Here is a 17,078-nt window from a genome sequence, read left to right as displayed (position 1 = left end):
GAATTTAAATTCCTTTATGAGGCGGCGCTTTGCTTCCTTCAGAAAATACAGTTTAAAAACATCAACACAGTAATTCACAATAAAGGAACAAAACACTGATGGTTAAACAATTGCAGAGCTTGTTAAAAGTTATACTAGTTATAAATAATGGATATATGAAGCTTATGCTGTCATGTTACAATTAGACTCTGTCATTGACTTCTTAACTTAAAGATTATTGGGCAGCCATTCTTAAAATCAAACTTTTATTCAATCATTTGATCATTTATTGATGGAACACACCAAAGTTATTAGTGTCTCTGAAAGAATAATGTATTAATGAATAAATAAGGGCAAAGACTGTCAGCACAGTCCAAATAAAACTAGATATCAGTTATTGTCCGAAGTAAAACTGCAAAACTAATCTTTACTTTCCAGTAAAACATGCATTAGTTCAGTGATTCAAAATTAGTTCTCCTTTTCAAGAATCAGATTTGTCTCACTTTCATTCTTGGTTTTAATCTGTCATTAACTCACAAGGAGCTCCCGCATAACTTATTCTTTAGCTGTCTACAAACAAACTCATTGTGATACTTTATCCACTGCGAAACCTTCATCCTCTTTTTCAGAGTTCTTCCTTTAGTTCCCTAGTTTTTTATTTAGATATTTCTAGAAACGCCAAAAGAACATTGTCTAAAAGACACGCTGCCTTGTTGAAATAGTAAAGACACTCTGTGAGATGCTCAGAGTGCACCAACAAACAGATTCTGACACATGCAGCATTTCAGTTTATAGAGTGAAAAATTATTGACCGTACAGTCATGAAAGTTTAACTTCGGGTTGCATCCTCCCGAGAGTGATTTAATATGAGTGCCTCCTTTATTTTCACCCCAGAAGATGAATGTTCATTCATGCAGACAAAACACAGACTTCAGACAACTTCAAATGCTTAACTTTGTGTTTCATATATTAGTGAGAAGCGGGTAAACAGAAATAAAGGCTTCGGAATTTGGAAAATGATTCGACATGACCATTACATCTAAAACAACAGTGCAAAACTTCACAGCAGCCATCATAAGCATAATTATTTATATTTGTATAGTTGCTTAATTACAGGAAAATCTCTTCATTGTTTTGTATTTGGACGTCTAAACTCACTCAGTTTGTCTTGAAGTTTAGTTTTGACCTTAATAAAACTGTAGTCTGTTTCAATACAATACAGTTGAGTGAAGTTAGACGTCAAAGAGGCAGATTGGACTTTTTCACACATCTCTAATAGTTCATTAGTGTCGGTACACAGTCTATTATCTGAAGTAGATCAAGGTTTTTACACTGGTAGACTGTGTGAAGCCTGATCAATGCAGCTAAAACAAGGCAAAACGCTTTCTGTCCAAATAAAAGAAAAACACTTTAAAATCATTAACATGAGCTCAGCTACATGGATTTGAATGTTTCCAATAGTTTCTGACTTTCAAAGCAGAATTCAAAACTTTTCATTTTTCTATCTTTAAAAGCTTCAAACTCCTTTGAATGTATTGCAGTTTTGCATGATCATTTGTTAACAAATATAGCATATTTTTAAGTGCACAGCTAACAAAACTGAATTATTCTATTAAAATCAATAAATTAAATTATCCGCTCATTAATTGGGATAAAAGTTCCTTTTGAAAATAACCTAAAGTAGTTATTAAACACTGTTTGTTTGACCCACAAACAGTTTGCCCCTATTAAAATACTAATGTGTTAAGGTAATAAATAATATTTAAGGCTCACTTAAAACCAAAAACAGACTAATTGTTTTAATTTTTTTAATGTCCAGAGTCAAGAATCAGTACAGTCATTTCCATCTGCGGTGATGCACAAGATTCAGATTGATTTTTTAAATAACTAAGAGGCCTGCATGAATGCAAGTGATTAGAGCAGATGAATATGAAGGAGAATGATACTGATATGAAAATATGTTTTTATTGGCCAAAATGACAATAAGTTAGTGACTGATGTCCAAAGTTCGGCCTGATGTTTCTCACTGAATGCCTGAAGACAATTCAAAGCAGACGTTTGCTCCTCAGAGTTTGTTCCCACACATCTAAATCTCCACCACTGCCGACGAAAGACAGGCCGTCTCAATCAGCCGGACAGTTTACAGCCCGCTACGCCCAAATCCCACTCTCTTCATCTGTGGCCACAAACCGCAGCCAACCTGGGCCCTGTCGTTCTGTTTAACACAAACACAGCTTCCTGTCCAGCTCTGGTTCTGCTGCTGTCCATGTGTTCAGACCTGGGAGAGCTCCAGGTGAGCAAACACAACTAATTTTTACAAATAAATACCAAAGATGCTGTTTGGATTGACTGATTAGCCAGACCTCACCAGAACATCAAGCTGCCACCATGGCTGTCCAGATGTGAGGACTTTAGGCTCTTGGTTAAACATTTACTTTAGGTTGAGTGTGAGGGGGTCACAGCAGCATCTGGATGGCATTTCAACCCGTCAACCAGATCAGAGCTGCTGGCCATCAGCACATTTCAGACTGACTGAATGTTGGCCAGCAGCTCTGATTAACGCTGCTCCCAAATATTTCCCTCGATTTGTTTTAATTATCCCAAACTTTGACTATTTATTGTGATGGACAGACAATCAGATTTTTTTCAAGGCAATGCACAGAAGTTTGATTTAAAAGTTGAAATATTTCTTTAGACATCACCACAGTAAACCAAATGATTTGGAAAGCATGCATATTATATTGTAAACGTTAATCTTAAGTGATTCAGGACAAAACCTGCAAATAAAGATTATTTTAGTAATTGATTAATCTATTAATTGTTCTTGTGATTTAACCACTTAAGCCTTTTTTATGCTATTTTAAAATCACATTGAAACATACTAATAAAATAAAAAACACACATTTTTTTGCCTACAATGAAATAACAGCATTTCTTTAGTGCCCGTTAGTCGCAAAGGATGATAAAAAGATGCTTTCTGCTTGACTTATCAATACATCAATCAGGCTGATCTGTTAACTAGTTTGTCAATTAACTGATCATAAATGCAAAATGCATACATTTATTATAAAGCTTTGGCTTAATGACTGCTTTGAATATGCTGTTCTTTCTGAAAATGGTTATTTTCAAAATCTGTTTATTCAAGTTAATGATTAACTGATTACTAAATTAGTTGACAATTATTTAAATAATCGATTCATCATGCAACTTCTGACCACAACTTTCATTCATAAATGGTCAAATAAAATATGTTGATGAATCATAATGGATATAATTCTCAATTTCATTAATCTTTCTCCTTTACATGTGAAATACAAAAGATCAAAAGACCAAAAGTTTTATGACCAAGAAGAAAAGGTTCAAAACTGGAGGAATGTGGGCGTAAAGACGATGAAAACAAGACTGAGCAAAATTAATGACTCTACATGTAAAGTTGACAAAACTTTCAATAAATTAACCTCTCCAAGAACCAAACTTCTAGACAACTAAAACAAATATCCAGGAAGTATATTTTTAACAGAATAAATTACTGTTATCTAAAACCTAAGACTATAATTAACAAACACTAGTTTATGAAGGGCTCTCATTACACGAAGTAATGTAAAACTACCATCCCTTGTCATTTAGGAGAGCATTTGTTCACAGATACCAATCCACCAAAGCTGAGGAAATTTGCCTAAATCATCTCTTTCGTATTGATTATATGAAAATCAAACTCCAGTGCTTCTGTTGAAATGGAGTTGTTAGTTTTTCTGATCTGTTCCTGTCCAGTTTAGATGAGACTCGTTGGTTTCCTGTCTTAGTTCAACATCTAATGATGCAAAATGAGCCAACAAAAGCTATAGTGTTCTTTAAAAGCTGTGCTCCATGCTGAGTATATTTGTCATTATACAGAATAAACTGAAGAGAATATGCTCTTCAGACTGATGAGGTTCAATTTAACATGAACCTCATCAGAAACTTTACATTTCATACGTCTAAAATGGTTAACTGTGATTATTAATGCTCTGAAAAAAGGCCAATGTTGGAATGTTACCATGATTATTTCCTGGAAATATTCTGATCATTATGATCTTTTGATCAGCTCACCTAGCCTTATTTATCTGAGTGTAACTGTTTTAATTTTAAAAATGTAATTTTATTACAGGCAATTGAATGGAAACGAAAGGACTAGTAGGAAACTACTAGTGAACACTGGAAATATGTTTCATTTTTATGGAGTATGACGCTCATATCAGCTACTTATGGTTACAGCTGATAATTCATAAAATATAAAATAAATAAAATAAAAACCTGGTGATATGCTTAAGAAAAGGATTTTTATTCCTGGTTATATGAGCTGAATGCCAAAGGTTATACATACTGTATGTGATATAATAAGAATGTTTTCACTGAAGAATGAAAAAGAAAAACCACCCACTCTCCATCCGAGTTCCAATAAACACTGGCGGATGAGATAAGTGCTTCATAACTTAATTTGTTGTTTAGATTGAGTGGAGTTAACAATGCAAATGAGTTCCTGCTGCATTGCAGAAGTCAAACATGCAGCAAAAACACATCCTTCCCTCTATCAGGAGCCTTTAACCATCTGAATATTCAGCTTCAATGAAAGCTTCTGGAGCGACGTGTGTGTGTCTTTTCCTCTCCTAACTGGAAAACTAGAATCTGTGTGTGAAGTGTTTTGGGGTGTGCTTGCTCACACCCTACAAACTAAACACTGTTTGTCCTTTAACAGTCTGCTGGCAGCACACACAACCTAACACACTCCCTTTATTCTCTCACACACACACACTTGGCAGGGATCTGTGGAGTGTTGTGAAGAATGAATGAAAGAGCAGAAAAGTAGCCGTTGACGGTTGGGGTCAATTCAAACTGCTGGAGAAGAGCCAACACATGGGCTGTTACACACACACACACTGATGAATGAACACTTCTCACTTCTCAACATAGGAAAATCTGCACAGCACTGTGAAAGGAAACTTTCTGAAGCTGCGTGAAACCCAAAATATGAACAACAATGACTCTAAAGAGCTTTTCAGAGTGGTCATATTCCTCATGTCTGTCCATTTCCTCTCACTTCTGACCAGGGGCTGACCAACGGTCCACCAACATTATCATCAGTCATTTGGCAACAGATGGCAAACTAGACAGAGCATTTCTAAGGTCTAGGTTATGATGAATGGAGCTTCATGGAGCAGTAAAGTGAGACGGATGGAAAAAAGAGAGCAAGAACAAGCCAAAGCTGGACGCATGTTTTGTTTCTGGTCTTGGAGATGAACCCGCTTCAACGCGCCCTGCTGGTGCTTCATTCAACGAGTCAAACGGGCTTCAGGCTCTGAGCTGAAATCAATAAAGTGTCAAAATGATCCGATCTCTATCCACGATTCTGAACTGATTTGAATTTGTGTTGTTTGATCATTAATGACCAGTGGCCTGATGTTACTGTTGTTCTCTTGGTTTTCAGAATGACCTGGTCGCTCTCTGTGGTGGTAAGATCCGCAGCAGGTGTACCTAACAAAGTGGCCGATGTTTGCTTGTTATACAGGCCCAGAATTATTCAAACCTTTAGCAGATTTAGGTTTACACTTATTTTCATTCAATTAAGATGTTCTCTTGGGGAATGAAGTCAGACACATTTTTTAAATAAAAAAAAATGATTGAATTGCTCTTAATTTACACTGTAAACAAAAGTGGGGTGTTAAAAGTTATTTATGATAAATCACTTGTCGAAAATCAGCTGAAAAACATTTATTGTCATATTTTTTGCGCAAACAAACTTTCGAAATAATTAGATCCCAACAATAAAAGTACTGTTCATGATCTTAAGTACAGAACCAACTGAGCCAGAAACCAAACAGCAGCTTGAATCGATCTTGTAAAGCCACTTTTGCGTCTCTACGCAAGGACGAATGGAGGCTCTGCGTCTTACCTCGAAGATTCTGGATCTTCACCACCACCTCCGCTGGCTCCCGCAGACTGCGCGCAAGGTACAAGCGCCCGGAGTCCCTTTCGATCTGTACTGGCGAGTCGGCCTCGGATATCACCTCGAACCACCGCTGGTCGAACCTCTGGTCCGGCACAGTGAACACCAGGTCACCCACTCTGATGTGATCCGGTACGGTCACTGTGTAGCTCAGATCCTCGGACAGAGCACGGGGTCTGCGCCGCGCTCTGCCGGAGCCGCGAACGTCGACGCGAAGGAACACCGGGTCACCGATCAGCGCCACGTCCCCGCCGTCCTTCACGTAAAGCCGCAGGGTGAGCTGCTTGACCCCCAACAGCGACCCGACGAGCCTCACCTGGCCGGTTTGTGGCACCACGTGAAGCAAACGGGACTGTGGTGATGCGTAAAAAGTCGTGCGTCCATTTCTCTCCGCGTCGCCGTCTTTTGCGTCAAAGCGAGCCAAGACAGTTCCAATCGGCGCCAGCTCATCCGCTTCCACCGTTTTATTCCCGCTGACGAACTGGGGGATGTTATCATTCCTGTCGGACACTTCAACCTGGACGACCGCCGGTCTCGTCTGGCACTTGGGCGGCAGTTCCACCGTCAACTCGTACATCGCTATAAACTCTCGGTCCAACGGTTTGGCGGACACCAGAATCAAACTGTCCCGATGCTCAGAGTCGTAAACGATCCGGAAATCAGAGGGATAATTTCCGTACAGGCTGCCGTCAAGATTTGCACCGGCGCAGACTCCGGCTTCCAGCGGGATTGAGACCCCATCGACGGGCGATCCAGCCGGGGAGTTCTCGGCGATGTGGCCAAAGTAGCGCGCTGGATGCCTGCGCTGCGCGGAGAGACTCGCCGGCGGAGCATAAACCAGCAGCAGGAGAAGGAGCAGGTGGAAGGTGTTCAGGAGAACCGCTTCTCTTGCACCTTTGTTCATGTTTCCATTAAAACACTTTTACTTACAAAAGACAGCAAAATGTCCACGGGAGCCACGAAAACGGGCACCTCTCTCACATAGATCCACTTTAAAAAAAGGAATTATCTTTCTAGACGAAACAGAAATGTTTTTAGATAAGATTATTAAATTATTCCTTTTAAAAGCTCAAAAAGACCTAGATTCGCTGTCATAGCGGATAAGAAACCTCCATCTAGAGCGCAGGACGGAATCCGACAGTCCTCTCTGGATAAATCACCCAACAAGGACTTTTACGCACGGATCAAACTGGTCCTATTTCCCAAAGTTTCTTGTAGACACGAAGGACGCATGAATAGAAAGAACAGAGACGAAAAATATATTCTGGAGTGCAAAAAGAAAGTTATAGCATTTAGATGCTGATGATGCGCCAAAGTGTTCCACACTCTCTGGGTTGACTCCTCCGGAGGATGGAACAGACTAACGGACACAGATGCGTCAGGCTGGCTCCATGTGGCTCCATCGCACCGCCCACTGGCCCCTCGGAGGAGAGAGACCAATCAGGACGCCGGGCTGACGTGAGTGACAGTGGGAGGCCCGCCCTCTGAAAGAATGGGTCTACAGATGGTGAGGAGAGGAGACGAGACCTTTTTCTGTATGTGGGTTAACTGATCAGATATGATCATCTCTAACTTTCAATCAACCAGGGGTGGAAATTAAAATTTTTCTCCACCAGCCACATTTTTTACCTTTCACTCGGACACTGTTTTGTTTTCTTTCAATCACAAACCCCACCAGTACAAGCAAATGACATAAAATACATAATTTATTCTGAACTTTATAAAAACAATAAGTTCGCCAGGCAGATGTACATATACAGAATAATTTGACACATTAACAGGGTTGTAATTACTTAACTAAAGTCATTACTAACAGCAAACTTTAACTATACAACCCTAACATTCTTGATTATATGTTGAACATTTCCAAATTTTGGCAACAACTCTCCCTGACAGTATTTATTAAAGATGTGTCAAGCCATTTTTAAAATATTTTTAAATGCTATCAATTATTAATTTCCACCCCTGCATTCAACACCCAAAAATCAGATTCAGGTCAAGATTTATATGGTAAAGATGACAAAGTGATTTATGTATTTAGCAAAAAAGCTGCTTAGCTCTCAAATTGCTGCATTTAGAGACATTTAAAATTATTACCACAATCATTAAATATATGGCTGACTCATTGATTTAATAGCAATTCCCAATAATGGAAAAACAGAGAAAATGTATTATTAAGGCAAAATCAGTGCAAGGTATCAATGAAGCCTTAGCAGTAACTCTTTACACAAACTGGCTATAATAAAAGAGAACATGGTCGTTTTATTCTGGGCACAAACTTTAACATTTTCTTTTTCCAAAATAAGATTTAGTATGATATATTGTTTGTAAGGCTCTGAATCTATAGAAATATTTTGTTTGAGATATTTAATTCTCAGAGTGACAGAGTGACATGACAGAGCAGGAATGTATTTGCAGGGCATTGCATTTATTAAATATTCAATGTTTCTAGATACAGTCTTCGGTCCGATGGTGGCATCTCAGTAAAACAGCTGTAGAGGTGCAATTTACAGCAGTGCTGTCCTTCCATTATTCACTGATACTTTGATGGAGAATGATGTGTGTCAGCTGAACACAACCGCTGTGGCAGTTTTACTTGCCAGCTGAAGTATAATAGCAGAGAAACACCAGCAACTGGCGGCAAGATCGTTCCCAAAACTGGCATAAAACATGTATCTGAATAAGTGTGATTTCACAAAACAGCACAATGGGATATGTAAAACATATTACTATATAGTTTTAACCTCTTTCACTGTCACAAAATGCATAAGGGAGTCCGATATAAGCCATGTGACATCAGCCACTAGCTTGTGGACTGCTGTTTTGAAGTCTTGAGTTTGTCCTTTGGCTGCTGCCATCTTGGATTTCCAGACACAAGACTGACATGTAAGCGGAGCATTGGGTAGCTGCCACAGCACTTCTCTGTCATACAAAGTGACAGCTATGGAGACCAAAACATTTGCTTTGTACCAGGCCATAAGCCTGTTTACTTCAGCATGAAAGGTGGATATTTTGGAACAGCAGTTTGCTGAGATACAACAGAAAAAAACAAAAGGACAGCAACGTATGGCACTTTAAAGTACATTTCTGCAGGATTATCTTCATGATAAACTCCTAATGCTTTATAAATAATTCACACTTTTACATTTCTGTCATTAATTTAAGATTTTTAGTTTTTAGTTTTTTGGAAATGAGGCTGGTTTGGAGAAATGTATGAGAGGGAAGCAAATAAATAAAAAATGAAGGTGAAGAGAAAATTATTCTTCATAGAAAATTCCAAAATAAGAAAATGTACACAGCAGGAGTCAATAGCCTATCAATAATATAGGTAAACGATGTATTTTGTTCCACGCAGAATAGAAGTCACGCAAGAAGACCAAACCTACTAACTTCTGGCAATCTGCGGCTGGGCTGGGATTATATTTTTCACTGACTGCACCGTTCTGTCTAAGGCTCTCTTATTCAGAAAGATCAGAAAACATCTGCAAAAATTCAAAAAATGATGCTATCCTCATATTTTACATATCCAAGTTAGTGCTTCCTCTCAGCACCCAGTCAATTATTGACATTCTGTTATGTATTATTTTAAAAATATGGATTGTCAAGAAACTAATTACATTTTTTTTTAAATGGCAGTGTATTTGCAAGGTAAGAGGAGAATCAGGTCGATCAAAACTGATTTATTGTTATACTATTTTAAATTTTCTGTCGGACAATATTAAAATATGAGGTGACATCAGCTGTTGTACATATGCAGATCTTGTTTTATGCAAAGATAAAGGATTTTTCTTATTCTAACGTCTTTCCTTTGTTTTCCTGCACATATCTTTTACACACGGCTTTAGAACAATTTAGAGTTTCCCACAAATTTACCAAGCATTTTTATCAAACTGTGGAGGGAAACTGGAATTCATGGAGAAAATGAGAACCTTGTTGCCACAAGACAACAGTGTTAACAACAGCTATGCCACCACACAACCAGAGTAATTCTCTTTTAAGCAAACATCTAAACAATGAAGGGAGGAAGATGTGAAGAGGTTACATAGATACGACTAGAAAGCAATTAAAAGATGAAAGTGCAATAAAAATGTCAATTCAGCTTTTAGATTTTTAAGACTAACAGAACTAATACTTTGCATTTAGTTCTCTCTTTGCTGAATGCAGTAATAATAGTGGGAAGCTGCAGAGTAATTTGTCCTCTGGAACCTGTTTAACAAAAGGACAATTTGTTGAGATCACCCTGCTTTTCTTTCTCACCGCTTCAAGGATTAAAAGCAATATAAGATTCTTCAAAAAATGTCATCTCTGTGTGTTTTTATAATTCGGGGAATCCCTCTGAAGTTTTCTAAAATAAGAAATTGTCTTCCTGGGTTTTTGTTTTTGTTCATTACTGCATAGAAGTGGAGTGAAAACTGTCTGAAGCCTTTGATCAGACACTGGAGGAGGAGAAGAAGTGGTTGAAATGAAGGAATGGAAAAAGGCGCAACAGAATGAAAGTAATCACTTTAATACTGGAGCAGAAAACAGCACTTTGCTCCAGTCAATCAGGAAACACAAAGATTGCTGTGAATTTGTTCTGGAAAGAACTTTTGAGTTTCTCTCTGCTTAAAAACTGTTTCCTGCCTGTTTTCCAATAGTGAATATATATATGAAAAAACTAAAACCGACATGACTCACCAATAATCAGGCTTTGAATAAAACATTTACAAATATAGCTTGCTTTACATTTGCTTTAAATTTGTTTTAGAGTTCTATCCATCCACTGTCTAACAGATATTGCAGATCAGATTCCTGAGGAAAAGTCCAGCAGGAAACTCCACACATCTCTGACTGTCCAGCTCATTCAGGGATCCCAAGGTGTTCTCATTCCCAAAGAGTATATTGTCCCTCTAGCAGCTTCTAGGTCTGCTCCAGGGAAAAAGAGGCATCCTGTTCAGATCCCCGGATCTCCAAACTGACTCCATTTGATGTAGAGAAGCAGCGGTTCTGTTCTAAAATGCCCTGGATGACAGAGCATCTTGCCTTGTCCTGTGCTGCATTATGCATTTTCCAACCACAAAGAGTCATTTTAAAGCACAATCAGGTAACAATATTACCCTCAGTTGTTTTCAAGTGTTTACTAATTGCTGCTGGCTAGTCTGAAGGGGCTGACTGGGGAAGCCGTTCTGCAGAAGCTCTGAAACTTGGAAACCTCCTGCTCTGAGGAGGAGCTGTGCCTTGAAGGAGGGGTTAGGTCCACCCAGGCATTTTGTAGAGCTGAATGGTTGCCAATATAAAGCTAAAAGAAGTCAATTTTACATCATACTGCCCCTTTCAGTTCTCATTTCAGTTGCTTTTATCTGTAATTTTGTTCATTTAGTAGGTTAATATCACTTTGCTTTTTTAGCTCAGCTCGTTTTTTCACCACAACATTCCAGAAGAGCGGCTGCAATTGGCTCTCCATCTCTTGCTCCATTCCACTATCGCTGAAGAATTACAAACCTAGACAGTGTTCCAGTACTTTCTCCATCACTGCTTAGAGGTTCTGACTTTCACTGAGAGATTCTATCCAAGAAGACAACAGAGGATTTGTGGTGGTTCTTGTCAAAGAGTTCATCCTGAGCAAGACTTATTTGGATCAGACAACTTGACTTCAATGGCTGCCAAAGCAATTTTCAAAGGTAAGGACTTATTCCAATTTTCCACAAGCAGGAGGAAAGCCATGTGGCTTTTCCTAAATCTGAGGTCTGAGTAAATTTTCTCGGTAGTTGGAATACAGTCTCCATCTTTTTATCCTATAATTTTAGCAAATTATAAAATGCTGAAGCTAATTTACTGAAAACCAGCAAATCTGAGAAGCTGCCAACCACAAGCAGAGGTTAGCATAGAAACAAGTCAAATCTCTGAACAAATGTTTTTCTTTGGACCATATGATTGTGCAAATTACAAAAATAAATTTGCTTAATGGAAACATGCCATTTTCTTTTTTTTAATGCCACGTTTTTTTGATCAAAGGTTTTTTTAGCCGTTTTTTTTTTTTCGCATCACACAAGTCTCAAAGAAGATGGCAGGAAGAGGTACAATGATGATGTCACAGCATGTTTTTTAATGACATCAAGAAAAAAAACTTATTCATGATTTTAATTGTATTTCTTCTGGAGACGCCGCAATTAAAATTTGTGTTTATTCTATAAAGTTTTGTGCACATTTGTAATGGAAATGCAGCTAATGAAAGATATGGGACAAAATCAAGACAAAAAGAAGACAGATGGAGGATATATTCCTCCCAAAGCTGCTGATTGTGTTTAAAAGATGAGAGATGATTGGCAGCAAAATGAGAAGCCCACTGCTGAATACATTTGTCTTCATGAATCAAAGCTGGATTATTTTTCAATCAGTGTACTTTTCAACTTGAACTGAAGCAGATCTTTCTGTTTTTAAAGACAGCTTTCATGGGTCAAACTTTGTCAACGAGGTCAGGAGAATCAACATTTTTTCCTTCTGCGGTTTAGCTTCGGGTTTCTGCAGCTCATGATGCTGTGATCCACTGCTTCAGGGCTGTGCCTCTTCTTGTTGATTTGTCTAAGTACCCTCACTTACACCCAGGCGACATGTTGGCTGCAGCCTCCAATCAATTGGTTATGCTTTTCCAAGCCTTCCATCAGAAAACCTTCAAAGCAGACTAAACTGGGAAAAAAGCCTCCACCACCTCATTACACAGGCTCAGAGAAGAGGGAGAAAATGTTCTTACAGAGTATGTTACTGCATTAGGCAGTCTGTGTACTTAAAATGCATCTAATATCATTTTGCATTTAAAAAAAAATCATACTTAAATGATTCTGGATAATTTGTAGAGTAGTGAAAAATTTATATGCTCCCATAAATATTTCTTCTATTCTTGCTTTTTTGTCATTTTTGAATAGTTTAGATCATAAAACTCAGATGTCAATGAAAAATCTGAATTTACTGAAATTAATCCCATAGTTTTGATTTAATTTGACAAGGAATGGTTACAGCCAAAGCCAAAGAATAACAAATTAATAGTATTTCCATTAATTGTGCAAATCAGAAATATGAAAATATATTATCTTAATGGAAACACATCAATTTAGAAAGAACTCCAGGTTTTCACGAAAACATTTTCGCTCCAGGATCAGGTGTGCATCAACTGTATTGAAAGTTTATTTCGCAAAACTGCAATGGAAACACTTTACATTAGTCCTGTGATCAACAACCGGATGTTACTTCTTGTGGAAAAGATGAGGACAAAAAACGGTAGGAAGATAAATTATTTTGTGATTTTAAATGCATTTTGTAATTAATGAAAACACAGAAAAGTATGAAATTGTGTTTTTCTGACATTAGCGGAATACCGACAAAGGCTTGTGAACATTTTTAATGGAAATACAAATTATGTTTCCATCCAATTATCATTTGAATTTTGAGCAAATTTTTAAAATGTCACAAATGGAGCAAATCAACCACATTAGAGAAAGCATAATTTTACCAGGAGTTGAGGCATGACTGTAAGAAACAGGAAGTAGAGTTTCCAAACTAGCATGGAGCACACATCCCAGAAAAACAGAAAGAGGACCGAATGTAAAAAACTCTCAGATGTTTGGCACAGACCCACTAGTTGAACTGAATCTGCAAATATTTCTCCTCTTAGCACAAGAACACTTTCTCAGAAACCACCTCATGAGAATGTACAACTTTTTTTGGAAAGTTTAAATTATTTTGTATTTTGCAGATTCTCAACTTTTTCTGATGCTTCAAAGTGTGCATAAATAAACATTTTCTTTAAAAATATCTGTCCAGTCTGCTGTTGCATATTCATATAGGAACATATAAAGCTGATTTTGTTTTAAAAATATTCTTTTAGGCCAAGCTCTTGTAAAAATAATGAAAAGACAAAGCAAAACAAAATAATTGCGATTCAATTATATTTTGTGCTCTTTAGTTTTTTGGTTTTCTGATTCTAAAATATGAGGAAATTCCCCATCTTAGAAATGTAACAATTTGAAATTAATGATAGAAGAGATTGTATCTTTTATTGGAAAATTTTTCAATTTAAGAAATTGTAAGAACGGATACAGTAGTCATTTGTATTCAGTCCACAGCAGAATGTGGCTCTGTTAGCCTCAATGATGGTGTATGTTTTTACCCAGAGGCGTCTTTGCTAAATATACCCGTTGTACTACACACACCTTGACAACCTGCTATCACACTGGGCTCATTTTATTATGCCGCATGATGGGAGTTCACCACATGCAAACGAGTTTAATTAAGCTGAAACTTATTAGTCAGTGGTGTGTGATTGAATGGATATGTAAATGTGCAGCAGCGCGGATGAAATCAGATCACATGTATAATAGGATGGAAGATAAAGAGGTGTAATAGCACAATGGTGAGCTTGCAGCATGTCATTAACCGCTAAATAGATACCGCCATGTAAATATGATTACTTTGGGGGTCGCCGTGATAAGGGAGATTAGATTCTGTAAGATAATTCTCCCAGCATGTTGGCGTTAGACAAATAAATCACTTTTGTCAACACGTTTCGTCTCAACCTGCACAAAGACAAAGACCACGTCCTGAACAGACTCTCTGTCCAGTGGGAGAGAATGCAGAAAGTGAGCAATGTCTGATGAAAGAGTGCAGTGAGTGGTTTTGACGGGAAATTTGACACTGCCAGCTCCATCATACCACTTCAGCGTTGGCCTGGGCTGCTGTGATTTGACCTCAGACATCTGTCAAACATAGAAGACCGAAGCAGAGGAGGAGGAGGAGCTGGGGTGGAGAGGTTAATGGTTTCAATATCCAAATTGTGAAAACTCTGAATTGTTTATGCGATAACGGATTTGAACACTAACATCAGATTAACACAACACTATACACCCAGAACATATCACTTCTTCTCACGTTCCAACAGATTTTAACATATTTTGCTATACCTTCATGAAGTAGATCAAAAAATTATGTATTTATATATTGCGTAAATAAAACTGTTTTACCCTTTATTGCTTTAATGAGTGACACAATTTTGCTTTTTTGTCAAAAGAAATGACAAAAAGACCCTTCAACGTTAAAGTGAAACCTGATTTCAATAAAACAATTTTAATTAGATAAAAAATATAAAACATAAGTTCAGTGACTGCATAAATGTTCAGGTCAGTATTTAGTAATGTGCCTTTGGCTGCAATCTGTGGGAGGAAAAGGTGCAGAGGAAACTTGAATACCTGTTCAGGAGTGTAGGAGAGAGTCATAAGGTTTGGACTGCAGCTTGACATGAACTACAACTGCATTAGTTCAACCCCGAACCATTAACAATATCAGAAATATGTTAGAAGAAAAAGAAGTGAACAGGTTCTAACACAGTCAGAAATTAATAAAGACCAAGAAAACTGCGTTACATAATGTTGGTTATTTTATAAGCAGGATTATTTTTTCCTTCCTCATCCTGCCGATAAGCACAAATGCTCTGCATCATATCAATGCAAATTCCAATGCATTAATAAAACAAACAGTCTGTTTATATTGATGCTGCATCTGAACAGAAAACAACAAAACAACAAGATCTGACGGCTCTGATTACTCTGATTATTGATGCTCCTGTCTCCTCTCTTCATGACATGACAAAAACATCCGAGAAATGGAAGGGTTGACATTATATTTGACCTTTGATTTCAATTTGTTGTGACTGAGAAAATGAGGGCTTGTTTAGAGTCACTTGTAGGCTAAAAACTCTTATGCTAAAATGCGCATTCACTCAGCTGAAAAAGTGTGCATTACTCACATTAACACACATTAACACTGTGACATCACATCTTTTTCTCCGGCTGCTCTCCACCAGCTGAACCTCATGCAGGCCCACAGCTAAAGCGGGTAATTGGGACCCTAATGACCCCCACCATCTATGTTCATTTGTGGATTTCCCACAGCAACTAGAGACCAAAATGAACTTCAGGGCAAAAATGATGAGTTGTACTAGCAATTAAACGCCTGAATGAAAATACGTTTTAAACAATAATTTGACTTTTGGTGAAATGGAAAAGCTCTATTTGTTTTTAACAGTCATAGCAGTAAAATGACACCATTGCTTTTCGTTTTTAAAATGATAAAAACACGCAATTAGACACTTCTTGATAAAATAGGAGGAAATTACATATTTTGATTAATTTCAGAAACATTCTAGAAAAAAAAAATTCTGAGTTCCAAAGGTCAAAGATTTTCTAGAAAAAAAACGTTTAGATCAATCTCAGAAATTTTCAAGAAATAAACTAGGAAATTTTCCAGTTTTAAATATTAAAAATGTGCTAGTAAAAACACAACTTTTAAGATTAATCTCAAAAATTTTATAGAAAAAATCTTTGAAAAAAAATCTTTGATTATCATTTTCGCTTTTGAAACTCACAAATTATTATTTTTTTTCTAGAAAACGTCAAAAGTTTTGCATTTTTGCTAACAAACTTTCTCCCAACTTTTCAACTTCTGGAGGTCAGACATTTCTTTGTTTGTTTCTAGAAACAAGTTGAAATTTCAAACAGATTAATTAATGAGTTTTTTGGTAGGATTTTATTGTACGCCATAGATTTATAATAAGCCTTTGTAATTCGCTCAATCACAGGTGCAAACAGGTACATAAAACATCCAAAAAGAAAAACTAGTTTACTGAATAACTTGCAGTCTCACCAAACTTGGAAAAGCGAGACGTCTGCACTGAGGTAAATCTTGGTGAAGTCTGAATGAATCATCATCCTCAGACACTCAGGACAGGACAGATGGTTTAAATTGAGCCGAGCGGGGAGGAAGAAGGTGAGTGACAGTTATCCACCGCCCTCCATCTGTCCAAAATGTCACGCAGCAATCTGAGAACCATCAACCTGACCAACAAGTGGGGAACACATGCGAGTCTGCGTGTGTGTTCCTGCGTGTGTTCCTGTGTGTGCGCGCGAAGCGATGAATAACAAGCTCCGAGTGACATTTTAAAACGAGAGGTATTTCCCTTTAAGTGAATGGCTGAATCTCACTGTGACATGTGAGTGACGAGTTTCTGACAGACACAAACTATGTGATTATTGCGCACACACACACGCACACACACACACGCACACCTATGACCAGCAGCAGTCATAAT

At 37.6% G+C, this 17,078-nt stretch overlaps 1 protein-coding gene across 1 annotated transcript in view; it reads right to left on the bottom strand.

Moving 5' to 3' along the window:
* si:dkey-22o22.2 (neural-cadherin) overlaps nucleotides 1–7,295 on the bottom strand; it is a 119,910-nt gene extending 112,615 nt beyond the window's left edge. Inside the window, exon 1 of the mRNA XM_055047225.1 lies at nucleotides 5,909–7,295. Coding sequence (XP_054903200.1) covers nucleotides 5,909–6,866 — 958 coding nt within the window. The 5' untranslated portion in view covers nucleotides 6,867–7,295. The remainder of the gene's footprint in view (nucleotides 1–5,908) is intronic.
* Nucleotides 7,296–17,078: the final 9,783 nt, after the last annotated feature.

Source organism: Poeciliopsis prolifica, unplaced genomic scaffold (genome assembly GCF_027474105.1).
Source record: "Poeciliopsis prolifica strain line A6 unplaced genomic scaffold, Auburn_PproV2 SCAFFOLD025, whole genome shotgun sequence".
Classification (NCBI taxonomy): domain Eukaryota; kingdom Metazoa; phylum Chordata; class Actinopteri; order Cyprinodontiformes; family Poeciliidae; genus Poeciliopsis; species Poeciliopsis prolifica.
Note: the sequence above shows the minus strand (reverse complement) of the source record. Positions and strands in the feature narration are given on the sequence as shown.